The sequence below is a fragment of the Scyliorhinus canicula genome, chromosome 16, assembly GCF_902713615.1.
Source record: "Scyliorhinus canicula chromosome 16, sScyCan1.1, whole genome shotgun sequence".
Taxonomy (NCBI): domain Eukaryota; kingdom Metazoa; phylum Chordata; class Chondrichthyes; order Carcharhiniformes; family Scyliorhinidae; genus Scyliorhinus; species Scyliorhinus canicula.
In genome coordinates, this window is record NC_052161.1 from 48896874 (window position 1) to 48922715 (window position 25842).

At 44.9% G+C, this 25842-nt stretch overlaps 1 protein-coding gene across 2 annotated transcripts in view; it reads left to right on the forward strand.

Annotated features, from left to right (window-relative positions):
- LOC119950798 (inositol polyphosphate-5-phosphatase A) overlaps window positions 1–25842 on the forward strand; it is a 659385-nt gene that overhangs the window by 397951 nt on the left and 235592 nt on the right. For both annotated transcript variants that reach the window (XM_038773583.1, XM_038773584.1), the window contains exons 5-6: window positions 13416–13479; window positions 16066–16169. In XM_038773583.1, coding sequence (XP_038629511.1) covers window positions 13416–13479; window positions 16066–16169 — 168 coding nt within the window. The remainder of the gene's footprint in view (window positions 1–13415; window positions 13480–16065; window positions 16170–25842) is intronic.

A 25842-nucleotide genomic window follows, 5' to 3' on the forward strand; every position in this document is an offset into this window, starting at 1 on the left:
GCACTCAGTGAATGGTGCACTCAAGGAAGAGTATCTCAGTGATGGGAACACTCAGTGAAAGGTACAGTCAGTGAAGGATACACTGTGAGCGAAAGGTATAGTCTGAGAAGAGCGCACTCAGTGAAGGATGCACTCAATGAAGCCTAGGCTCAGTGAAGCATACGCTCATGAAGAGTGCACTCAATAAAGAGTACACTCAGTGAAAGGTACACTCAATGAAGAGTACACTCAGTGAAGAGTACACTCAGTGAAGGGTGCACTCAGTGAATGGTACATGCTGTGATGGGTACATTCAGTGAAAGGCACAGTCAGTGAGGGATAGGTTCAGTGAAAGATTTTGTCAGTGAAGGGTACAATCAGTGATAGGTACACTCAGTGAAAGGTAGTCAGTGAAGAGTGCATTCAGTGAAGGGAGCACTGAGTGAAGAGTGCACTCAATGAAGAGTACACACAGTGAAGAGTACGCACTGCAAAGGATACGTTTAGTGAGGGGTACACTCAGTGAAGAGTGCACTCAGTGAAGGTGCACTCAGTCGAGTACGCTTAGTGATGGGTACACTCAGTGAAAGGTACACTCAGTGAAGGGTTCACTCTGTAAAGAGTACACTCAGTGATGGGTAAACTCAGTGATGGGTATTCTTAGTGAAGAGTGCACTCAGCGAAGGATGCACTCAGTGAAGCGTACACTCAGCGAAGAGTACGCTCAATAAAGGGTACACTCAGTGAAGGATACGTCCAGTAAAGGATAAGTTCAGTGATGGGTACACTCAGTGAAGAGTGAGCCCAATGAAGGGTGCACTCTGTGAAGGATGTACTCAGTGAAGAGTGCACTCAGTGAAGAGTGAACTCAGTGAAGAGTGAACTCAGTGAAGAGTGAACTCAGTGAAGAGTGAACTCAGTGAAGAATTCACTCAGTGAATTCTACACTCAGTGAAGGATACACTCAGTCAATGGTACAGTCAGTGATGGATACAGTCAGTGAAGAGTACACTCAGTGAAGGGTGCACTCAGAGAAGAGTACACTCAGTAAAATGTAGGCTCAGTGAACAGTACACTAGGTTTAGGGTGCACTCAGTGTATAGAACACTCAGTGAAAGATGCACTCAGTAAAGGATAGGTTCAGTGATGGGTACACTCAGCGAAGGGTGCACTCAGTGAAGGATGTACTCAGTGAAGAGTGCACTCAGTGAAGAGTGAACTCAGTGAAGAGTGAACTCAGTGAAGAGTGAACTTGGTAATAAATCACTTGCCCTGGTTTATTACCAAGTACCAAATCCAATACGGCCTCCCCTCTGGTTGGACAATCTACATACTGTGTTCCTGGAACACAAAAGCTTCCTGGACACACTGCACAAACACCACCCCATCCAAACTATTTGATCTGAAGAGTTTCCACTCAATATTTGGGAAGTCGGAGTCACCCATGACTACTACCCTGTGACTTCTGCACCTTTCCAAAATCTGTTTCCCAATCCGTTCCTCCACATCTCTGCTGCTATTGAGGGCCCTATAGAAAACTCCCAACAAGGTGACTGCTCCTTTCCTATTTCTGACTTCAGCCCATACTATCTCAGTAGGCAGATTCTCCTCGAACTGCGTTTCTGCAGTTGTTATACTATCTCTAATTAACAATGCCACCCCCACCTATTTTACCACCCTCCCTAATCTTATTGAAACATCTATAACCAGGAACCTCCAACAACCATTTCTGCCCCTCTTCTATCCACGTTTCCGTGATGGCCACCACATCGTAGTCCCAAGTACCGATCCATGCCTTTCCCATGAATTGTACAGTCAGTAAAGGGTACAGTCAGTGAAGGATACACTCAGTAAAGAGGGTTACTCGACGATGGGTGAAGTCAATGAAGTGTGCACTTAGTTGAGGATAAACCCAGTGTGGAGTGGACTCAGCCAAGAGTGCACCCAGTGAATGGTACACAATGATGAGTGCACTCAGTGAAGGGTACCTCCAGTGAAGAATGGACTCATTGAGCTGTACACTCAGTGAAGGGTACACGCAATGAAGAGTGCATTCAGTAAAGAGTGGACTCGGAAGGTCATCCACAGTGAAGGGTACCCTTAATCTGGACCTAAGCTATGATGCGGCAATCATATTAAAAAAAATAATCAAAATCAATCTGAGATTAAGCAAGGTCTCATTCTACACTGTTTTAGAAAACAAGGTTGAGTTCTTCACCCTGAATTTTATATTTTCTTTCTTTGAAGTGTATGTTATTCCAAACTTATAGAATAGGTTTCAAAACATAAAACTTTTGGGGAGCAAACTCCCCACCACACGACTGTACAGCTTATCAAATGTTTTTCCTTTTTCATCCCCCCCTTCTCCCCCCCCCCTCCCCTACCACGAGGGATAACTCCTCAAACACGGCCACAGACATTCCCCCATCGTGCCTCCTGAATTTTATATCTGGTGGTATTTCCTTCACATTTGATTTTTAAATGTTGCAGTTGATATTGAATTTTGAAGGTAGGGGAATGCTTCAGAACATAAACGCTGACATGAAATGTTTGGCTGTTCAGATCGGGGTATATTCCCCAGGAAACAAGAATGGAACAGTCTTGTTTCCATTTAGCTCATCCAACTGGCTGTGGTGTCATTTCCGGTCTTTATTGTTTTTTTTGTGTTTTATATATAAATTTCGAGTACCCAATTAATTTTTTCCAATTAAGGAGCAATTTAGTGTGTTCAATCTACCTACCCTGCACATCTTTGGGTTGTGGGGGCGAAACCCGCGCAAACACGGGGAGAATGTGCAAACTCCACACGGACAGTGACCCAGAGCCGGGATCGAACCTGGGACCTCAGCTCCATGACCCTAACCCTAACTGCGCCACCGTGCTGCCCTCAGTCTTTATTGTTAACGAGAAGGCACTAGTGGAAGTACATGTAAGAGAATCTGAGCTTCATTCAAGCAGCAAAAGGACAAGGTCATGAATATTGTGGTCACTGTCATCTTTCGGTTAAATTATTTTCATTCTAAACTTGAAATGATGATAACAGTTAATCAGATGGAGTTGCTATAAGAAACTGCTTTCACAATATTGAGACTGGAACACTCTCTCCAATTGGACAGTTGATGCCTGTAAATTCTGATTTGCTGACTGGACAATTCAGATTTAAATAACCAGTTGTACAAGACAAGAAATATAATTTTATGATTGCACAGCCAGATATAAAGCAGCTTCTTCATTACCGAGGAAGTTATGACAGGGTGGAATAATAATACTTCATGCCGAGAATGCAAGGGCTGTGTCTTGCAGTGAATTAAGAGACTAAATTCTCAAGGAATAATGCTCATGGCAATGGCTTAAATTAGCATCACAAGCACATAGCAGCGGCCTTGTGTCACTGTGTAAAGCACAAATGAATTGCAATAAATGATGAAGCTGATATATTTTCTATCCCATGTCAGGCTGCCTTTTATTTTGGATCTCTATAAAATAAATTTGTGCAGTTAATATAAGGGTTCAGTGATTAGAACAATGTAGTCATGGTGAATAATGTAAATGTACCAACCAAAACAAGCAGCATCTCACCAATAGCTTTGACAAAGGTGCTCCTGAAGAACTATGGGCCGGATGCTCTGTTTCTGAGGCTAAGTTTCAGGGGCTGTTTAGCACACTGGGCTAAATCACTGGCTTTGAAAGCAGACCAAGGCAGCCCAGCAGCATGGTTCGATTCCCATCACAGCCTCCCCGAACAGGCGCCGGAATGTGGCGATGAGGGGCTTTTCACAGTAACTTCATTGAAGCCTACTCGTGACAATAAGCGATTTTCATTTCATTTCATTTCTAAGTGCCAACGCCAACGGAGGATCCGTGGTGTTTCACAACAGAAAAATCGGCGCGAAACCCTCACCGATTCCGGTACTGTGAGGGGCGAGCACCGGCGCCGCGTGAAAAACCCGCAGAACGCGCAGAAAGTGGTCGGAGAATCACCGGGTCCCAGGCCACACATGCACAGGGCTGACAAGCTTCAGCCACTCACCCCTACAACCCCCACACACACGCACTGATCGTGCCGTAAAACATGGCGCCGGCCATGCTGGGCTACATACCCGCCCACCTCCTGGCCACCCCCACCACTACCCCAGCCCTAGAAGAAGCCCCCCCCTGGCCAGCGGCATGGATCTCGGCCGAATGTGGCGGCGCTGGCCACTGTCCGTAGCCGGCACGCCAGGCTGCCAACCGCTGGGACCATACATGGCGGGCACCATTGAGAACTCAGCCCATCAGAGTGTGTCACGTTAATATGCTCAAAAGGTATTTTGATAGCGATGGAAAGCATGAGGATGTGTTCGTAGCTATAACTCAGGGACGAGAGATAAATCTAGAGGATTCTGGATTTTACATTCCTCAAATTAGATTGGACAATGAGGAAGGAATAAGAAATTGGAATAAATTACTGAGTTGCCTTGCATAGGAAAATTAGAGGGACCTGTGGATCTTTTACAATCACATGGAGCTATATGTGGGACCAAACAAGGAAATACAAGGGTGGTTATACATGATGTAGATGTAGGAAGTTCTATTCCAATTAAGCAACATGCATAGAATCTGAATCCACTCAAGTTGGCACAGGTCCAAAAGGAGATTGAAAACATGCTTAAGAATTATATCATTGTAGTAAGTTGCAGTGATTGGAACTTATTTATTGTAATGGTTCCAAAACCAAATGGAATGCAACTATTTTGTGTAGATTATTGGAAAGTCAATAGAGTAATAAAGTCAGATTTGTAAGTAGGTTAGGTTAGCGTAGGGGGTCAATAAGGGTGAGACCTGTACGAAAGGTAAACGGTTTTTGCACTATGTTTATGGTTTCATGTATCTTGTCTATTTTGTTGTTGTTTCTGGAACAAAAATACCTCAATAAAATGTTTATTTTTTTTAAAAGTCAGATTTGTATCCTATTCCTTGTTTGGAAACTGTATTGAAAAGATGGGAGAAGCAAATTTCATTATCACAATTGACCTACCAAAAGAATACCTTTATCGGAAAGGGCAAAGGACGTTTTGGCTTTTATAATGGCAGATGATCTGTATTAGGTTAAAGTCATGCCAGTTGGAATTAAAAATGCACCAGCAGCATTCCATTCCAACATACTTATCAACCAGCAAGATCATTTCTGGACCAAATAGTTGTGCAGTGTATGTAGAAGTTCTGGTGGTGTTCAGTCAAACGTGGAAGGAGCATTTGGGACGTTTGAAGGAATTGTTCAATCAAGTGCAGGAGGCTGGCTTGCTGGTAAAATTGCCTAAAAGTGAGTTTGCCAAAACGCACTTCACATTCTTAGGCCATACAGTTGGGCATGGTCAGATGTCCCCATTAAATAGGAAAACAAAAGCTATTGGGTCGTCCCCCATATAGTGAATGAGAAGCGATGTTTTGAGATTTCTAGGCATGAGTTGTTTTCACAGAAAATTTGTGCCAAATTTTAGCCGTGTGGTTGTTCCACCGACTGAACTTTTGAAAAAGGACAGGAAATTTCAGTGGATGTCATAATGGCAGAAGGCATTTGATGCTTTGCAAATGGCATTGACCACAACACCAGTTTTGGCGACACCAAATTATGACAAGTAATTTAAGGTGGCCATTGATGTGAGTGGTGTGGGTGTTGGTGCTGTATTACTACAAGAGGATCATGAAGGAATATAAAGGCCTGTTAGTTATTTTTCAAGGAAACGGAATACACATCAAAAGAAAAATTCAACAATGGAAAAAGAAATGTTGGGTTTGGGATTGGCGTTGCAGCAATTTAACATTTATGTTTCTAATAATTAATTAGAGAGAATTATTTAGACTGACCATAATCCCTTAAAGTTTCCAGAGAAGTTTAAAGATTGGAATGCAAGACTGTTTAGATGGAGCTTATTGCTAAAACTATTTAATTTAAACATTATACATGTAGCAGGAGCAGATGATTTATCATGACTTTGAAATGGGAGAAGAATGGAGTATCTAACATTGATAAGGCTTTGGGAAATGAAGCCATGATTCCATATTGCTGGTTAATTTCTTTTAAGGACGGAGGTGCGATGAATGCAGGAAATTGTTATTATTTCTGGTTTGTCTTTTTGCAGTGCCCTTGTTAGGACCTAAGGTGGAATGCATACAGGCAGTTTGTCTGCTAGTGCTGTGGTTAGAAGTGAGGTAATCACCAATTTTTGCAGTGCAAGTGTTTGGCTAAGAGATAATAAAGGCCAATTTACTTGTTTTTGATAGGAAGCTAATGTAATGTTGTAACTGAGTCTGGCAGAACAAATCAGGGCACATCTTGTAACAAGAGACAAAAGAATGCTGTGTGCTTTGAGTATAGCTGGTGTAGCTAACGGGAGGGGTCAGGTCTGACTGGAAAAGGGAGTTGCTTCCATGTGATTGTAAGCTGAACAGAAGGTTTTCTGTTTGTAACGAAAAAGGTTTATTTCGCCAAGAATTCTGCACCAAGATAAGCAAGTAAAACATAGATACATAGATACATAGAAGATAGGAGCAGGAGGAGGTCTTTCAGCCCTTCGAGCCTGCTCCACCATTTATCACGATCATGGCTGATCATCCAACTCAATAGCCTAATCCTGCTTTCTCCCCATAACCTTTGATCCCATTCGCCCCAAGTGCTATATCTAGCTGTCTCTTGAATATATTCAATGTTTTAGCAAGAACTACTTCCTAGTTCTTGGAATGAATTCCACAGTCTCACCACTCTTTGGGTGAAGAAATGTCTCTTCTTCTCTGTAAAACCTGCTTCTTAACTTTATACATACGTGCAATTTGAAATACATGGGTTGCTTGATTGGAATGCAGAGACCGGTTTCAGGAAGCAAGTTAAGATGTTGCACCTGTTAACGGTAAAGCTATTTCTTTGTTGCAAATGTGCTCAATTCTGTGTTCAAATGAAAGTTTATTTTTTAACATAAAAGCTGGTCAGTGTTAACACACCTGTGGTGCTCAAACATTTTGTCAGAGTTTTAGCAAATGCAAATAGGCGGGTTCCAATCTTGGATCTGAACCAAAATTGGGATTCTGGTCCGGATCGACAACCCACTCTTGCCCTTCCTCTTTTCATTGCCATGCATCTTCTCCACATTGCCATTCATTTTACCCCAAACTCCCCGGTCCCCAAAATTCTAGCTCTGCCATTTTTGTTAAATGAAGCCCCATACTGAGCTGATAAAGATTGTGGTTCTACGTCACTGCGATGAGTTTGGTCATGTCAAGTGCAAACAGCCGGCTATAAATGGTTGTCAAGAGACAACTAAGAAATTTCCACACATGCAGAGTGCCACTGTTGAGAGGTGGTTGGGACCCCCCGCTCTCTCAAAACATTTAAAAAAAACTATGGTTACGTTTAACAAGTCCAACTTGGAACCTTTTATACAATGCTGTTATTCACCAGACGACCAGTGAGAAACTTCTAAATATTTTAAATATTTATTTTGGAAAACCCTTTCTTTCTTTTGTGCGTTGGGATTCTGAGGGAAGAGAATTGATTTTGGTGAAGTGCAGTGGCCCCTCTTCGCAAATGGTCATTTTAAAGCAGTGAAGCAACAAAAGGTGGAAAATGCAGAATAGTTCTGGCAAATACCAGAGTGGGTGTACCCACACCACATGGACTGCAGTGGTTCAAGACGGCAGCTCACCACCACCTTCTCGAGGGCAATTGGTAATGGGCAACAAATGCTGGCCAAGCCAGCAAAGCCCGCATCCTGTTTACATAATTAAAAAATCCTATTCCATTTGTTCCCTAATGCCATAATCCAAATTTGTTAACATTTTACCATGAAGCCTGCTTCGATTGTCGAGCAACATTTGACGCCCTGTTTTTTTAAAAAAAAAAACCCCAAAAAACCAGATGATTTGTGGCATGGCCGAATCGATTTGTCTTTGTGGGCAGAAATTTTCCGTTTGAAGTCATTGAGAATGTGAGCTGTTAAATCCACAGTGAGGGCAACAGGAGTTCGGTTGAGCAATGAGACGGAAGGATTGTGAATTATGCAGGAAGGAGTGAATGATAAATTTTTAAGTCAAATCCAGCCAGAGGAGAGGGAAGATTGAATTAAGGAGATTAGAAGGCAGGAAGCTAGATAAAACAATTGAATTTGGGGCTGCAGGGTAGCATGGTGGTTAGCATAAATGCTTCACAGCTCCAGGGTCCCAGGTTCGATTCCCGGCTGGGTCACTGTCTGTGTGGAGTCTGCACGTCCTCCCCCTGTGTGCGTGGGTTTCCTCCGGGTGCTCCGGTTTCCTCCCACAGTCACAAAGATGTGCGGGTTAGGTGGATTGGCCATGCTAAATTGCCCGTAGTGTCCTAATAAAAAAAAAAGTAAGGTTAAGGGTTACGGGTATAGGGTAGATACGTGGATTTGAGTAGGGTGATCATGGCTCGGCACAACATTGAGGGCCGAAGGGCCTGTTCTGTGCTGTACTGTTCTATGTTCTATGACCTTAAGTGTTAGACAGATAACCCTGACGGTGTCGCAAAATACTGCATTCTGCAATCCACTCAGGACCGACTTCAGGGACTTAGCTCAATTATTTGTCATTCAGAAGCAGAAACTCCTGTTGTGATAGCACACCGACCCTCCAAACTGTAACGTGATTAGTGAGGGAAGAGAATGGATCAGACCTTCCGATGGTTGATTTGCCTAGCGTAGCTTTGTAGGACCTCCTCTCCCCATCGTTATTAGTAGCAGGGTCTTGATGGCTGTTCATTTTACATCAGATGCCTTGAAGCTCATTTCACAATACTATTCTGTTATGTGTATCAATTGATACCAAATCTATCCCATTAATACTGTACTCCTTCCGCCACTAAAATAGCTTCCTATCAGCATCGAAAAGTGCTTTCCCATACCTGGGAGGACTGTCCTTGCCTCCAAAGCAGTTCACCTTGAGTTATCTGACACACCGTCACTTGCTGGCTTTCCGCATTTGCCACCTTCAGAGAGCCTGGTGCTGTGTGTTTGGGTCACCGGAAGGTGTACCCATCAATTAAATGTATGACGGTATTTTGCGTTGGATGGACTAATATGTCAAGGAGATGGGCAGGACCTCATGTTTGGGCTTTTGACAAATCAGCAAATGTTTAATCTCAAGATGTGCAGGTTCTCATAAATAATGCAGTGATTACTGAGACAGAACTCTGATTGTGTGAATGTTTTCCTAGTGCATACGTTCAAAAAGAAAATAGCTAAATCACTTCCTTTAAGGTTGCTTCCTTGAGAGACCAATTCTCCGTCATGTGGTTTTATATTCTCAAAAAAACTAACAAAGGACCCCTTGATGCGATCATTCTTTGTAAAGAAAATCATATTTTGACCTGATAATAATTTGTCACAGTTGCAGTGATAATGGCTGTCATTTTACTCCGCTTTACCAATTGTTCTGTTGCACTTTATTGCTTGGTTGCTCAATGCAACAATTTGTTATTCATGAAGATACATCAATGAAGTTTCTTTTTGTACAATCAATTGCATTTTCTGAATCCAAGACACTGCATGATGAAATAATAGAAAACTCTTGAAGTCAGCGATACTGTTGCTTCACAGAATCCTTCAGCCCAGACTCAGTGAGAGCAGGTCTTGTATGTGGAACATGGAATTTGTGGACTGGGAACGGTGAAGAAATCACAGCCATATGTGTGCATCTGTAATATGTAAATGCATCTGCTACTCAAGGTGCAGGCTTTCTCCCCATCACTCAAATGGCGAGAGCGAGAGCTGAAGGCTGGATCATAGTTGTTTTTAGGCAGTCGACCGTATCGCAATCATGAGTGGAAGTGTCAACAAGGTCAATGGAATGTCCCAGTGAAATAGTGAGGTGGCACTTCGGTTAGCATTACATAAATGAAAGTCCATTTGACCCCTGATTCTAAAATAAGGAGTCACTCAAAAGATGAAGAAGGTGGATGCCGGACTTGAGTTTCCATCCTATGCTATCTTACACTGCCCCGTTGTACAGTATCCACAAAAATATGTAATACACCATGTTTGCAATGATATGTCTAAAATTAGCTGACTGGGTGAAGCATAATAAAAAAATCTTAATCATCACCATGCAAATTGGAGGCTTGGGATGAATACCACGGAAACTGTGTTGTCCAACCTTCTGAACAATGCATATCTGTTAAATCCCAAGACATCTGGAGATTTAAGTTTAGGGTTCCTGTGCGGTACTTTTCTTTGTTCTTTGTAATACTGTAACCATTAACACATATGGTTGAAAATCACTACAATTTTAAATTCTTAAACCTGGGACTTACGTTCTGATATTGTGCAGCACGATAGCATTGTGGGGCAGCACGGTAGCATTGTGGATAGCACAATCGCTTCACAGCTCCAGGGTCCCAGGTTCGATTCCGGCTTGGGTCACAGTCTGTGCGGAGTCGGCACATCCTCCCCGTGTGTGCGTGGGTTTCCTCCGGGTACTCCGGTTTCCTCCCACAGTCCAAAGATGTGCAGGTTAGGTGGATTGGCCATGCTAAATTGCCGTTAGTGTCCACAATTGCCCTTAGTGTTGGGTGGGGTTACTGGGTTATGGGGATAGGGTGGAGGTGTTGACCTTGGGTAGGATGCTCTTTCCAAGAGCCGGTGCAGACTCGATGGGTCGAATGGCCTCCTTCTGCACTGTAAATTCTATGTAATTCTATGTAATCACAATGATACAGAATGTCTCCATTTTCTGCTATTTCACAAAAGACCTGGGTCAAATACGTGGGACTTGATTTTGAGCCTATAATGGAGTTGGAATCAGAGGAGGATGGATGCTAAATGTAGTGGAATGTGCTGGTTCCCTGGTGGGGAGGTTGCCTTATTTAGGGGGTCTCTGTGGGAGGTGTCTTTATTTTGAGGGTCCCTTTGGGGTCTCTTTATTTAGGCCGTGTCTGGAAGGGGTATTTTTAGGGAGTCATTCGCGGGGGGATTCCTTATTTGTGGTCTGTGGGGAATTCCTTAATTAGAGAGTCTCTTTATTTAGGGGGTTCTCTGGTGGGGGAGGATAATGTGGTGTGGGGTCTGCATATCTTGCATTGTTTGGGGGGGGGGGAGGGAGGATGGTTCTCGCAGGTTCTTTGAGGGAAACTCCCCACCTCGTCAGGGCCACATTTGCCAGGACCAATAGTGATTCTCACCCGCATGATTCGGTGCAAAACGGTCATCAATCCTCCGTTTGGTGGGTGAGCTAGGAGGCAGGCTGCTGATACGGTCGGAGAATTGTCGGGTCAGTGGCCATGCATTCGCACGGCGACGGCCTGCAGCGGCCGCACCATGCAACATGACACTGGTCCCGCGCAGACTTGGCATGCCAAATAGTGTCCCCCTCTGGCTAGCTTGCGACCCCTGGACCACACCCCAGCAGTGCCACCAGCCCTTGCCAAAGTACCCCCTGCCCATGGATCAGCTCTTCCCTGACTGTGGCGGTGATGGACTGAGTGAGTTGGAGAATTCATGGTGGAGGGGTGAGGGCTGTGTTAAGGGGTGCTGAGGGAGAGATGAGGAGGTGGAGTTACCCTAACTTTACGAAGAAGGTCATTCAACTTCTTATGACACTGCAGCCCTGTCCTCTTATAGAGTGAGCTGATGCTCACAAGTGCAGCCACTGCCTCCCAGGCGTGGTTGATCACTTTGCAGACAGAGGGCAGGATTCTGCGGTCACCGACCCTAAAATCACGTTTGCCGATTGGCCGGGGAATACTCATTTCTGACAAAATTGGGAATGGTGCCACTTTTGTGAGGCTCCGCCCCCTCCAAAGCAGCGTACTCTAGGAGTACACCACTCGCCATATCGACGGTTTCGGGGCGTTGCCTGCGGCCCCGACCGGTCGAGTTCCTGATGGCATTGGTCGCATGTGCTATTAATTGTCGGGAACTCGCCGTCGGGGGAGGGCAAGGGGAATTTAGCAGGGGCTGGGGGCACTGTTGGGGAGTGGTCTGGTAGTCACGAGTCGGCTAAAGTGGAGGCACTATTTTGCAGGCTGGCTCCGCTCGCGGCCAGCACCGTGTTGCACGGCGCAGCCGCTGCAGGCCACTGCCCTGCGCATGCACCGTATCGACAGCTGGCGCCAGGTGCTCTACGCTGCCTTCCTGCTAGCCCCCAGCGAAGTGATCAGTGGCCATTTTGCGCAGAATGTTCGGTCGTAAAACGCCACCATTCCCACGCCAGCGTTGGGACATAGACTGAAAAACGGAGAATCCAGCCCAGGATGTTTGCCCGATCATGGGGAGGGGGTTTCCTGCCTCTGCCCGACCCCATCAAGAAGTTTGCTGAGGGCTCCCTCTGTAAAACATGGTTCTGTCTTTCTGTCAGCCATTGCCCAATTGGACTTGGAACAATTGCTGGGGAGGCATTCAGAAGGATTATATTTCCCAGGGCGGACATATCAGAGGCAAGTCACCACAGGCGCAGGGGGTATCACATGGAGAAAAAATATTTGTTAAAGAGGCTGATTATACGGTGCGTTTTCCTGCCATTGGCACCGGCAGGATTCTCCCCAGGGGCTATGTTCCCACGCCAGCGTAAAAACACTAGTGTTTCACTCTTGACTTTCCTTAAAAAAGTCAGGAGCGATTCTCTAACCTGCAGGGATCTGGCAAGGCCCCGGAGTGCTTCTTGCAGCTCTGGCTTCGGATGCAGGCCCCCTCACATCCAGTCGGGAGTCCGCGCATGCGCACAGCGGTGGCCTGCAGCAGCCGCGTCGTGTGCGATGGGGGACTCGGATCGCGGACCGACATTGACAATATAGGCCCCCCCGAGATGGCACGGGCCTGCGGATCTGAGCCACCCGATCGCTGCCATGGCCGCCCATGAGTCCCCCCCCCCCCCCCCCCCCCCCCCCCCCCCCCCCCCCCGGTGTTCGATCCCCGTGCCCCCCCACCAGGGCGGCCGCGGACCAATCGAGGTTCCCGACGGCCAATACGTGGTTAGAATCACACCGTCGGGAATTTGGCCCGTTTTGCCCGGAGAATAGCTGGGCCCCCCCAGCGGCCTGAGCTGCGGGACACATGCCGGGGCTCTGCTAGCCCCTGGAAAACGGACAATGACCCCGGACCTTCGAGGAAAGAGTACGGAGTGATTCTCGCCCGTTTTCCGGCGGGAACCTCGGTTGGTCCGCCTCCCACCCTTAATCCCCCTTAGTCCCCGAGACTTCGTTCTCAGAAGGCAGAATCCCGCCCATGGAATATGACCAGTCAGGTGTAAGTGTGACAGAAAAATTGATGTGTGACCCAAGGTATGATGCTTGAGGTATGGTGAAAATAGGAATGCACTGAAGGAACAGCTGAGTTAAATGTTTCTATCTTTGCAACTTGCTTTTGGTTTTAGGAAAGTAGCATTTATCATATTCTTTTGCAAATATATTGCATAAATCAGTGTTGAATAAAACTTTTTTGTTTCTCTTGCAGGCATTAGGAAATCTTTACTTTCTTCACGAGTCTTTGAAAAATACCTATCAGTTTGATTTTAAAGGTAACCTTTATGTGATTATTTATTATGAGATTACAAATAGTGGACCCAATTCTATATTCACCATTAAAGTTAATGCAGCTGGTAACTTTTGTGATGTTCTTGGCATCAAATTAAGTGCATTAGTGCTTTTAAACCTCTATTTACTTCTGACACATTTGGCTCATTGCTTAACATCATGAGACAATAATAGCTGTTTAAAGCGCAAAGAAATTACATTACTCACGGACATTCATGAACATTAAGAAAAATACATGTAAGGTTGTGGATATCACTGGCAAGGCCAGCATTTATTACCCATCCCTAATTGCCCTTGAAAGGCCAGCAGTGAACCACCTCCTGGAATACAACTGCATAGTTTGCTATGCCATTTCAGAGGGCAGTAAACATCATAGATCATAGAATTTACAGTGCAGAAGGAGACCGTTCGGCCCATCGGGTCTGCACCGGCTCTTGGAAAGAGCACCCTACTTAAGGCCATGCCTCCACCCTATCCCCGTAACCCAATAACCCCACCTCACCTTTTTGGACACTAAGGGCAATTTATCATGGCCAATCCACCTAACCTGCACATCTTTGAAACCCGTGCAGACTCTGCAAGGACAGTGGCCCAAGCCGGGAATCGAACCTGGGACCCTGGAGCTGTGAAGCAACTATGCTAACCACTGCACGACCGTGCTGCCCATCGACCACATTGGTGTGGAGCTGCAGCAAATATAGGCCAGGAGGGTTGAGACAGCAGGGGCGGGATTCTCCGACCCCCCGTTGGGTCGGAGAATCACTGGGGAGGCGGCGTGAATCCCGCCCTGCTGCTCTGACTCTGGGTTTTGGGCGGGGGCGGGGATCGCGCCACGCCGGTCGGGAGCCATCAGCAGTGGGCCCCCCGGCGATTCTCCGGGCCCCGATGGACCGAGCGGCCGCCCATTTTCGGTCAGTCCCGCCGGCGTGGATTAGACAAGGTCCATACCGGCGGGACCTGACTGTGAGGGCGGCCTGCGGAGTCCTCGGGAGGCCGCGAGGGGATATGACCCCGGGGGGGCCCTCACATTACAAAAATAATTTGTTTACACAGGTATACTGGGGACTTGCCTCTCATTTTAAAGTATTACATGCCCTGCCGTTCAAAGAAATCATAGAATGTCGACAGTGTAGAAGTCTGAAAGAGCACCCTAACCAGGCTGCCACCCCGTGCAACCTTGCAGCCCACTTAACCCGCATATCCCTGGAAACTAAGGGGCAATTTAGCATGGCCAGTCCACCTAACCTGTACATCTTTAGACTGTGAGAGGAAACCGGAGCACCTGGAGGAAACCCACGCAGACACGGGAAGCAAGTGCAAATTACAAACAGACAGTGACCCAAGGTTGGAATTGAACCTGGATCCCTAGCGCTGTGAGGCAGCAGTGTTAGCCACTATGGCACCATACCACACATTGTTCCAATTTTCATGACTATAAAATTAAGTTATAAAGTATTAGTTTCATTTGTTTGTCCCTGAAATATATTTATGCTCCTGAACGCAGTACAGATTCAAATTTACTCCATTGCCACTTCTATATTAAATGACCGTATTTAGGCAAATATAGATATTTACTTTTATTGCTCTATTGATTTAGGAATAATCTACAAACAGATTATTGATACAGACAGAATTGACTTCTCATTCATTCCCAGCAGATAGAACCGCAGATCAAGACCCAATATTTGACTGTATAGTTGTGTTGCAAACCGAACAAATTCTCCAGTTCATTGTTGGTGGAGAGAATCAAATCAATACTGAATGTTTGTTACGTCCAATTCACTGCTGTCACTTACTTGAGGTGACATTTTGTGTGATTAAGTATTTACCCCACTGTAATCCTGCATATTCCTGCAACACTAAAGAAGCTTGACACCATCCAGGAGAAATCAGCCGACTTGATTGCTACTTCTTCCACAAACATTCAATCCCTCAACTGAGGTCCCTCAGCGGTAGCATTGCGTACCATCTACAAGATGCACTGCAGGAGCACACCAAACCTCCTGAGACAGTACCTTCCAAATCCACAATCACTACCATCTAGAAATACAAGGGCAGAAGACACTTGGAAACACCATCACTTGGATGTATCTCTCCAAGCCACTCACCATATTGACTTGGAAATATGTCACCATTCCTTCAAAATCATGGATTTCCCTGCCTAACAGTACTATGGGTGTACCTACTTGGACCGATATTTTATTTGCGCATGTCTGCCAACTTTCTGCCAAAATTAGAGTCGAGGAACGGAAAAGCCTTGGAGGGATTTCTCAGGGATTGTGGAGTGGAAATTCCTCCTCCAACTCTGCAGTTTCAGAGAATTTCCTTTTAATAGTAATAACAGTTATATCAAGAGTGTTGACATTTGTTAAAGCCAGGATCTTCTAAGCGAACGTGTGGAGCTGATTCAAACTAAGCATGCAGAATGATACTTACAAACATTTTTGTGCCTTACAAAAGGTTCTATGGCACCTTAAGCAAGTCACAGAATCAGTGTTAAGAATAATCAGTCATACCGTTCTTTAAAAACAATAGCTATTTGTCAGACAAAGTTATTTTTTTTCTTTCAGCGAAAAAGTACAAAAAAGTAACAGGTAAAGAAATCTACTCAGAAACGTTAGAAAGCACACCAATGCTGGAAAAGGAGAAATTTCCACAAGATTACTTCCCTGAGGTAAGCTGTACAGTCTTTTGCAACATATAATGTACAAAGTCAAATTGTAAATGTCTAAAGGTTTATTATTACCAGGGGCTTTTCACAGTAACTTCATTGAAGCCTATTTGTGACAATAAGCGATTATTGATATTGTTGTTGTTATTGTATTGTTATTGTTCCTGTACCATTGCGAAATTACGTTATTCAACAGCCTGCCAACATGCATAAAAATGATTTGCTGAGCAAGTTAGGGAAGAGGTTAGGGGTGGATCATTGATGTTCCTCCTGCCATTGTTCAGTGACTTGTTTTCAATCTTACAATTATGATGTTTAGCTTTAAATTTAGGGTAAATGAAGGGTGTCCAATGACCTGTACCTGACATTAAGCATTGGGTGCTTTGATTATTAGAGATTAAAGGAAGGATTAGACTAGTTGACTGAGAAGAAGGTGCAAGATGTTTGTGATTGGAAACAATGGCAACAACCTCTGGTTTTACGATAAGTGGACTCTGAGGGCACAATCCTCTCGAACTGCAACAAAGTGCTCCTGCCTGCAGGAAACCCAGAGTGATTCCCGCTGGCCCTAGGAATAACCCTGATGTGCCATGTTATGGCACTTGGAAATTGTTTTTTTGCAGAATCGACTTTTCCTTGCCATTCCATTACCTTTTGGAAGGGTATGCGCTGATTTCAAATTGCTGCTGCAGTGCCTCATCCCACAGTCCCTCCTCAGTGTACCGCCCGCAGAACCACCCTTCAGACCCTGTCGTTTGGCAGTGCCAGCCTGGCACCTTACAATCTGAAGGATGGCACGGCGGTAAGTACCCTCCCAACAATTACCGTCAGGATGCCAAGGGTGGTCCTTCATGGGAGGTGGGGGTCAGGGGGGTCTTATGCTGGGCTGGAGCGGCTCAGATCAGGTCCTCTCAGGAATAGGGCTCATTTGGCTGCTCTCCCCATCTGTGTCTTTAAACCCATCAAACAGTCAGTCAGTATAAAAATGAAAATGTTCTCATAATAAGTGCAATTGCCATCTGTACCCCTCGACCAGTTACTCAGTATCTCAAAAATTTATATCCCTCATAATAAAGTGCAAGTGTTCTCACCTGTACCCATAAACCCTTTTAAAAGGATGTTGGTATGTAAAGTTTAAATGTCTGTGTGATGAAGGTAAAAGTTCTCCCTTTAAAGTGGTGGAAAATTTTGAAGTAGTTTTCATACAGATAATTTAATTGCCCATTAAAGTATAGAGGCCTGTGTGTATGGCTATAAGGTTAAAAGCTTTGAATGGATTGCTTACATTCAATTTCACACTGCATCACCTACTGGAAGCTTCTTGATTGACAGGTCGAGGCAGTTTCAAAGGGGGAATCAGATCATTTATTTTTAGGACACTTCAGCGATCCATTATCTCAGGACCAGGGTGGCATGGTGGCACAGTGGTTAGCACTGTTGCCTACGGCGCTGAGGACCCAGGTTCAATCTTGGCCCTGGGTCACTGTCCGTGTGGAGTTTGCACATTTTCCCCCTGTCTGCGTGGGTTTCACCCCCACAACCCAAAGATGTGCAGGTTAGGTGGATTGGCCATGCGAAATTGCCCCTTAATTGGAAAAAAATAATTGGATACTCTAAATTTTAAAAAATTTAAAAAAAGAAAAAAAACTCAGGGGAGCAGGGGTTTTCAAAGCTGCAGTTTTTTTTTAAACAAGGCTGCCCCTTTGTTCTCAAGTTCTTCCCAGAAAGTTCAGCTATGGGGGAATGCCATGCTCCGGTGCCTCAACACCCTGCTCACTGGCATGGGCTGCCAAATGGGCCCTCCGCAATGTTCCGCCTCTGCTGGGTCAAATTATCGATGACAAGGCTCACTTGTGGTATTTAAAATTAGGAAATAGACGCCATGGCTGCTCAGGGAGAGAGGGGGTACAAAAAGTGTCAGACATCGCTGGCTGGGGGGCATCAGCCAGGACTGGGGGGAGTAGGGGGTGTGGGAAGAAGGTGGGCCGTGGGATCAGTGTGGGTGGGCACGGGCCCCCATTGCTGCAGACTGCAAGGCAGCTATGCGGCTGTGCACACTGCTGACTGCCCACTGCGAACTCAGCTCCGCTGGTCCTGTGGGTGCCTCCTCAAGCCACTCCTCGAGGTAGCCTCTGGCCCCAGCTGACCCATCAATGGTGACATCTGCTTGGCTAGTTGAGGGTGTGTGAGAGTGGAGTACCTGTCTGCAGCTCCTGCTTGTCAGGCTCTCGAGTGCCAATCATGACCCCAGTGAATCACATGCCAGCGTTCATTGGAATTGCGCTAGTTCCATGTGGCGCCAGTGCTAGCCAATTAGGATGCCCTGAATCGCTCCGGGACCGGCATTGCTTTCAAGGCCATGGAACACATGTGATTCAGTCTCGGTGTCAGCACTAAGGGCTGACTTCTCCACCATCGGGATGCTCCATTTTGCCGACAGCCTGTGGGCGGGTTGGGGGTTCCGTCAGCATGAGATAGCCCCACAATGGGAAACCCCATTGACCAGTTGACGAAACGGAGAATCCTGACGGCGTGCCGCACCAGAAATCTGGAATGGCGGGACGGAGTGGCGTGAACCACTCTAGCGTCGGCCCGCACCAATGGTGTGGACTCCTCCTCACCTTCAGGGGCTAGGCCGGTGCTGGAGTGGTTTGCGCCCTGCCAGCCACGTGGAAGGCCTTTGGTGCCACGCCAGCCGGGGCTGAAGGGACTCCGCCGGCCATCGCGGGTCCGCGCATGCGCAGGAGCATCAGCGGCTGCTGACGTCATCCTCGCACATGCGCGGGAGGGGGGGGGGGGTTCACCTATGCGTCGGCCATCGCGGAGGACCACACGGCCGGTGCGTAGGAAAAGAGTGTCCCCACGACGCAGGCCCGCCCGCGGATCGGTGGGCCCCGATCGCAGGCCAGGCCACCGTGGGGGCACCCCCAGGGGCCAGATCACCCCGCGCCCACCCCCAGGACCCCGGAGCTCCGCCAGGTCCCGCCGGTAATTGACCTAGTCTAATTTACGCTGGCGAGACTGGCAAAGAACGGGCGGGACTTCGGCCCATCGCGTGTCGGAGAATCGCCGGGGGGGGGGGGCGCTGCGAGTGGCCGGCGCCGCGATTCACGCCCCCACCGAATCTGCGGTACCGGAGAATTCGGCGGCTGGCGGGGGCGGGATTCAAGCCACCCCCCCGGCGATTCTCCGACCCAGCAGGGGTCAGAGAATCCCACGCTTAGTCTCTGAAACGGAGAATTCTGGCAATTATTCAGTGAAATCCAGATGCAGGAACCCATTGGAAGATGGGAGCGACTGTGGTCTGTTTGCTAAAAGCACTGCAATTCCGTAGAGTGTGATGTGTGCTCAGTATAAATATATAAAATGGGAATGTTCCTTTCTGCAGTCTAAAGTGTAAGTTACCTGCAAACTGAAAATAGTAGTGAGCCTATTGTGTTTTTGTTTAGTCATTTGTTACCGTTTAAAAATGTGAAATCTTGTCCCATCATTCAGCTAGCGACTGGAAGTTTGAACCTTTTTAAAAAGTTATTGTTCTCGAAGGAGATTGTGGCATAATTTATCTCTCAGCTCCAAATTCTGTTGTGTTAGCTTGGACACTGAAGAACAGTAACAGGAAAAATGTTTTTAAAAAATTGATAACACTTGAGGCCTCAGTGAACTGAGGTCATGTGACATAATTAACATTACTTCTGGGTCATGACATAACTCAACTCATAACAGCATAACTCGAGAGACCACACGTGTGATAGCATGTGTACATAGTGAATATAAAGACAGTATTTCTTTCTATGCTAATATCTTTGCTCCTGCTCTGGCTAATTGAAATCTGGATTGAAAATGCTTCAATAATTTAGGCTCACTATCGTTTGCTTGCCAATTAGGTTTTTGCAAATCTTCCCCATTATGCTTTTTAAAATTGTTCCCAAATCTCTTGCATCATCTTAAAGTATGATATAAATCAAAACCTGTCCTTATTATGTTGTTAATCTAATATTGCTCTCAGTGATGTAAATAAGACAGAATAATTGTAACTGGTAAATATATCAGACAGCGAACGCCACTCTCCATCTTCGTAATAACCTGTTCCATTCTGTAACTGACATATATGCAAACGACCCTCTCAATTGGTTTCAGACTGATTTCTTTCTCTTTATTACTGCCGCTTAAAGATGATCTAAAAGTAATTACATTGATTGAGGTATAATGCAATCCAAAATAATTACAATTCACTGCATATAAAACTAACAAAACTTTTCATGGTGATTTATTGTTCCTCTTGGCTGTATATGAATCTCAAATGATGCCTTTGGGACCAGCACTTGAGATAATGTTAGGCTATTTAAAAAGAACAGATTTGTGTAGTCTATCAGACCTGAATAATTTTTGCCAGTAGTGAGAAATTGGTTGTTATCATACATCATAGATACTGCTCAAAGCTCTTATGAAAGATGAATTAATTTCACTAATGCTTTAATGTGAACCTTTCATGAACAAAGCTGTACAGAGATAACCTTGTAGGGGTCTCGAGTTTCTCAATAGTGATTTATGTCATCTTTTAATAAAGGAAACAGCCTGTATATAATCCATCTGCTGTGCAAAGAAGGGATACTGACTGGCAATACATAGGATTTTCACTTCCATTTTTATTTAACACTGCAGACTGATGAAAGACTTCAAGGAAGACTAATATAAGCCCAGTTTACACTCAGTGTTGCTAAATTGATTGGTAATTCCAGCTTCAAATTATACCGAACCCCCTCCCCACCCCGCTCAGCAATTGCTCTCAAAAAGATGGATTATATGAAGAGCTACTGAAAATACTGAGAAATGTGTGGGACCATTTCTCTATAAACTTTGAATGGTTTGTGAAATTGAGGAATAAGTGAAAAGACTACTCTAGATCTCAGATTTATCAGTTCAGTTGTAATTCTGTAACAGGCATGGACAAAGTTCAGATCCAGAAGGATTTATTTTCTGTGACTTGCCTTTTGGTTACCACAATGTGCATTGTTTCATGGTCCGGACAGCCAAAACGCTTTGATTTCAGGCTCCTGCAGCTATCTAACTAACCACTAAGAGATGCATGAGTAAAGCCTGGCCTGTCTTGCTTTTACATTTGCTTTTTCTTATTATTTTGTTACTACACAGAAGTATTTACACATTGCTCAATATGATTGCCTGGTCAAAAGTAGCTGGTGTGGAAACGGCTGCTGAGAACATTGTCCTGTTGTTCCTTTCACAATGCAATGCTGCATCTTCTGTTCTACTGATTGGATAGTCAGCTCTATGATTTACCATATTGTTTTTATGTATATACAGTTTGAGCATCGCATATCCGAATTTCAGAAAACTGAAAAATTCCAAACACCACACTTGTTTTTCAAGCGCACCACAAATGCACAGTTCCCAACATGCGGCGCACATGCGCAGTTCCCAACATTCTGCACATACACTTCCCAACGTTCTACACATGCACAGTTCCCAACGTTCCGCACATGCACTGTTCCCAACTTTCCGCACATGCGCAGTTCCCAACATTCCGCACATGCACTGTTCCCAACTTTCCGCACATGCGCAGTTCCCAACATTCCGCACATGCACTGTTCCCAACTTTCCGCACATGCGCAGTTCCCAATGTGCACCGCACATGCACAGTTCCCAACATTATGCACAGTTCCCAACATTCTGCACATGCACAGTTCCCAACGTGCACCACATATGCACAGTTCCCAACATTCTGCACATGCACAGTTCCCAACGTGCACCACATATGCACAGATCCCAACATTCCGTAAATGCGCAGTTCCCAACATGCACCACACATGCACAGATCCCAACATTCCGCTCATGCGCAGTTCCCAATGTGCACCTCACAAGCACAGTTCCCAACATTCCGCACATGCACAGTTCCCAACGTGCACCACACATGCACAGATACCAAAATTCCACACATGCGCAGTTTCCAACGTGCACCACACCTGCGCAGTATATTTAGAAATCCCAAAAATTCTGAAATCAGATACATACTCTGCCCCAAGCATTTTGGATAAGGGATTTTCAACCTGTATGTGTATATGTATGTATGTGTATATGTACGTATGGGAGGTAAATAGGCTAGGGTCTTAATTAACTCCAGCTCGCCTGTTTGAGTTTCCATCCTCCATCTTGGCTTATGATATTTATGGACAGACGCATGTAAATCAGGAAATAATTACATGGCGATACCAACCTCCCATTTTGCCTTATTTCCACTATTCTTAATTTAATTTAATTTGCCTTAATTTAGCAAATAAAACTGCTACCCAGGGTGGCTCAGTGCTACCTTGAAAGTGGAAGTATTTTAAAGGGATGATATTGTTGTTGAAATTTTATTGTAAATTGTTTTTCCTGCTATTGCCATGTACTTTGTTATCTGTCTTTCTGTTATTTGGTTGCCATTTATTCCACACATCCCCCAACTCAAACCTCCCCCCAGCCCCCACCCAACCTGCACAGGGCATGCTGGACTCCATATTGGAGATTTGAATCTTTCTTTGCTTATTTGATAAAAGAGACACCTGCCAGTGTTTCCCAAGAAGGGTCTATAACTGTATTTACTGAACAGCAATCTCTGTGGAAGCTTCATTTTATGAAGGAGTAGTGCCATATGCTACAAGATGATCTGACGTCCTTCTCTAATATATGCACATTCTGCTCATGGCTTTTGCAAAACCTGGGACAACTATTGGGTTCACCTGTAACACGAACCAAATGGCTGCACACAGATGCTTCAAGCATGCTATGGCTAACAATTTCATCAGCTTCCCTATGGAAGACCATTGGTGATGATACAGAATACTGCACCTTTACATCATACCTTGAAATACCGTGGTAGAAGAAAGTCACCCATATGGCTGTACACCTTTTATCACTGCCCCAATGTATGACAATAGCAAATGGCACCAACTGTTTGTCCTACATGTGAATGCTCACTTTCCTGGGAGCTGACACACTGCCTTTGTGATTAGAACGGACCATGGCAGCATGTGCCAGGGCATGACCATTTCCAAAAAGGAAGAATCCAACCATTACCCCTGCACATTCAATAGCATTGCTGAATCCGCCACCATCAACATTCGGGGAGTTACCATTGACCAGATATTTAACTGGTCCAATCATGTAAATACTGTGGCTACAAGAGCAGGCTTGAGACTGGGGATTCTGCTGCAAGAAACTCACCTCCTGATTCTTTATCTATAAGGCACATGTTAGAAATGTGATGGAATATTGTCCACTTGCCTGAGTGCAACTCTGACAAATACTCAAATAGCTCAACACCATCCAAGATAGAGCAGCCCACTTAATTGGCACCACATTAAACATTTGCTCCTTCCAAGGCAGTGCAGAGTATCTGCAATGTACACTGATTCAGCAAGATGCACTGCAACAACTTGATACATCTCCTCTGATAACTATTCCATACCTATAATGTCTAGGGCAGCATATACATAGGAACACCACCACCTTCAAATTCACTAAAAGCCACTCACCATCCTGATTTGGAACGATATTGCGCTTCTTTCACTGATGCTGGTTCAAAATCCTGGAACTTCCACCCTAACAGCACTGTGAGAGTACCTACACCAGGCAGACTGCAATAGTTCAAGAAGGCAGCTAACTACCACCTTCTCAAGCGCAAGTGGGGATGGTCAATAAATACTGATTTATTGAAATACTGGTTCATTGGTGCAGAAACAGTGGGTCGAATGGTCTCTGTCGGTGCTGTAACAATTCCCTAATTTTGTGAAACATTATTGAACATGGATTGAGCTAGCATTGCTACATGTTGAGGGGCCTGCTTGTTTTACCCGCAGTTCAGAGGAGGAAAAGATGAATAGAGGGATTGTTTCCCAAGGATCAAAGCTCACGCATGTTTTAATTCGGCATTTTCAATATGTCATTTTTGACATTGATCACATTTGTAGGCATATCAGGTTACATAGAGATATGTTCATGTGAGAATGGGGCTTCGCTGGCCATCATGAAGCTCCATTTAACATGAATTTGCGGTTGGATTCCCTCAGATTTTACAGTATATTCTCCAGCACTGCATCCCATGGAGGAGGGCAGTTTGTAGTGTGACGTTCTATACAGAGCATAGTGTGGGATGAATGCAGGAAGGCTGTGAGTAAAGCCTCAATGAAGGCTTGGGCTCTATAGGACAGTGATGATAACTATTGAAGTATTAAAATTACTGAGCATTGTGCACTAAGATTTCATGAGTGGAATGGTGTCTCCACTGTCCACCTTTCTCCACTGGCCCAAGCTGTCATGGGTCTTCCTTCCCAAAAGTACATCCTTCATGCAGGGAAATATCCATAAATGCTTCAGCAGATGCTCCAGAAAATGGATTTTAATGAACTGACCTGCTGGTTGGAGGAAAAACAATTGCCCCCTTGAGTTTGGACATTACAATATTTTATGGGGTCCTCAATTTCAGTTCGCAGTGGAAGCAACAAGCAACTTCTTGGGGGCCAAGACTAAGCACAAAATAATCTTACATTTAGTTAGAGCCTTTATGACCTCAAAATGCCCCTTGTAGCAAAGTGTGGAAGGGCAAGCAGCAGAACTGGATAACAGGGCAATGTTGATGGAGGAGTGATCAATCATGTCAAATTCTGCACCAAAAATAACAGAGTTATGAAATGTCATGGACACAATTGCAGAGGTTGTAACTTGTTATTTTCTCTAGGACGGCCTCAGTGAATGGCAAAAGGCAGACCAGAGGGATTTGAATAGAAACCTTTGGACAGATGACCATGGAGCTAGGAAACAATAGCACACTCGAGGGCCTTAGAAAGAAAAGGGAGGTGGTATATCAGCTGGAGAGGACAGATAGGCCTTGGATCAGGTTCTTTATGGAGGTGATGATAACATCAGTTTTGAAAGGGACACTTCTCGACGACAGAGAACCATTAACACTCTCAGCAAACACGGTTAGCTGAGTGGTCTAGAGTTGATTGAAAAGAGAACGGAGGAATCAGGAGCAAGGTCTCATGGAAGAAATAAGCTTGGCTATTGGGAAAGAAATTGCAGATGAGCGGGAAGTGGGTAGCTTTCATAAGCAGAGCAGAATAAAGAGAGGTTGCTAGAAAGGCAAGTGTGCGGATGAATTTGATCTTGAAGAGATAAAAATCCATGAGCTTTTCACAATCAATGCTGAAAAGGGAATGGAAGATGTGAGAGGAGAAGAGAACACGCTGTACAAATTCACGAATACTCAGACTTTCATTTTAATTGAAATTAGTTTGTAAAATAGAGCATACCAAGGACTTGTTTAACTTTGTTTAAATAATTCTTATTCTACAGCATTGATACTCTTCCCAATGGAACTGATAAAAGGAGAGGATTAATTGTTAAATAGTGCGAGCTGTCATCCATTCTTCATGCACCACAGTTGCACGCCTGAAAATACTAATTCAACTCGATTTAGAAATTTGTGCTATGAAATGACAAATATGAGAAAGATTGAAAGGAACTCTGTTTATAAATAATCAAATTTGTGCACATAACAATTTGTCTACAGTTAAAAATATCGTACGTTTCTATTTTATTTTAAAATCTTGAACATTTATAAACTGAGATCTATCATTCCTGCTGTAATGTTAACGCAATAATGAGCTTGCAGTTCATT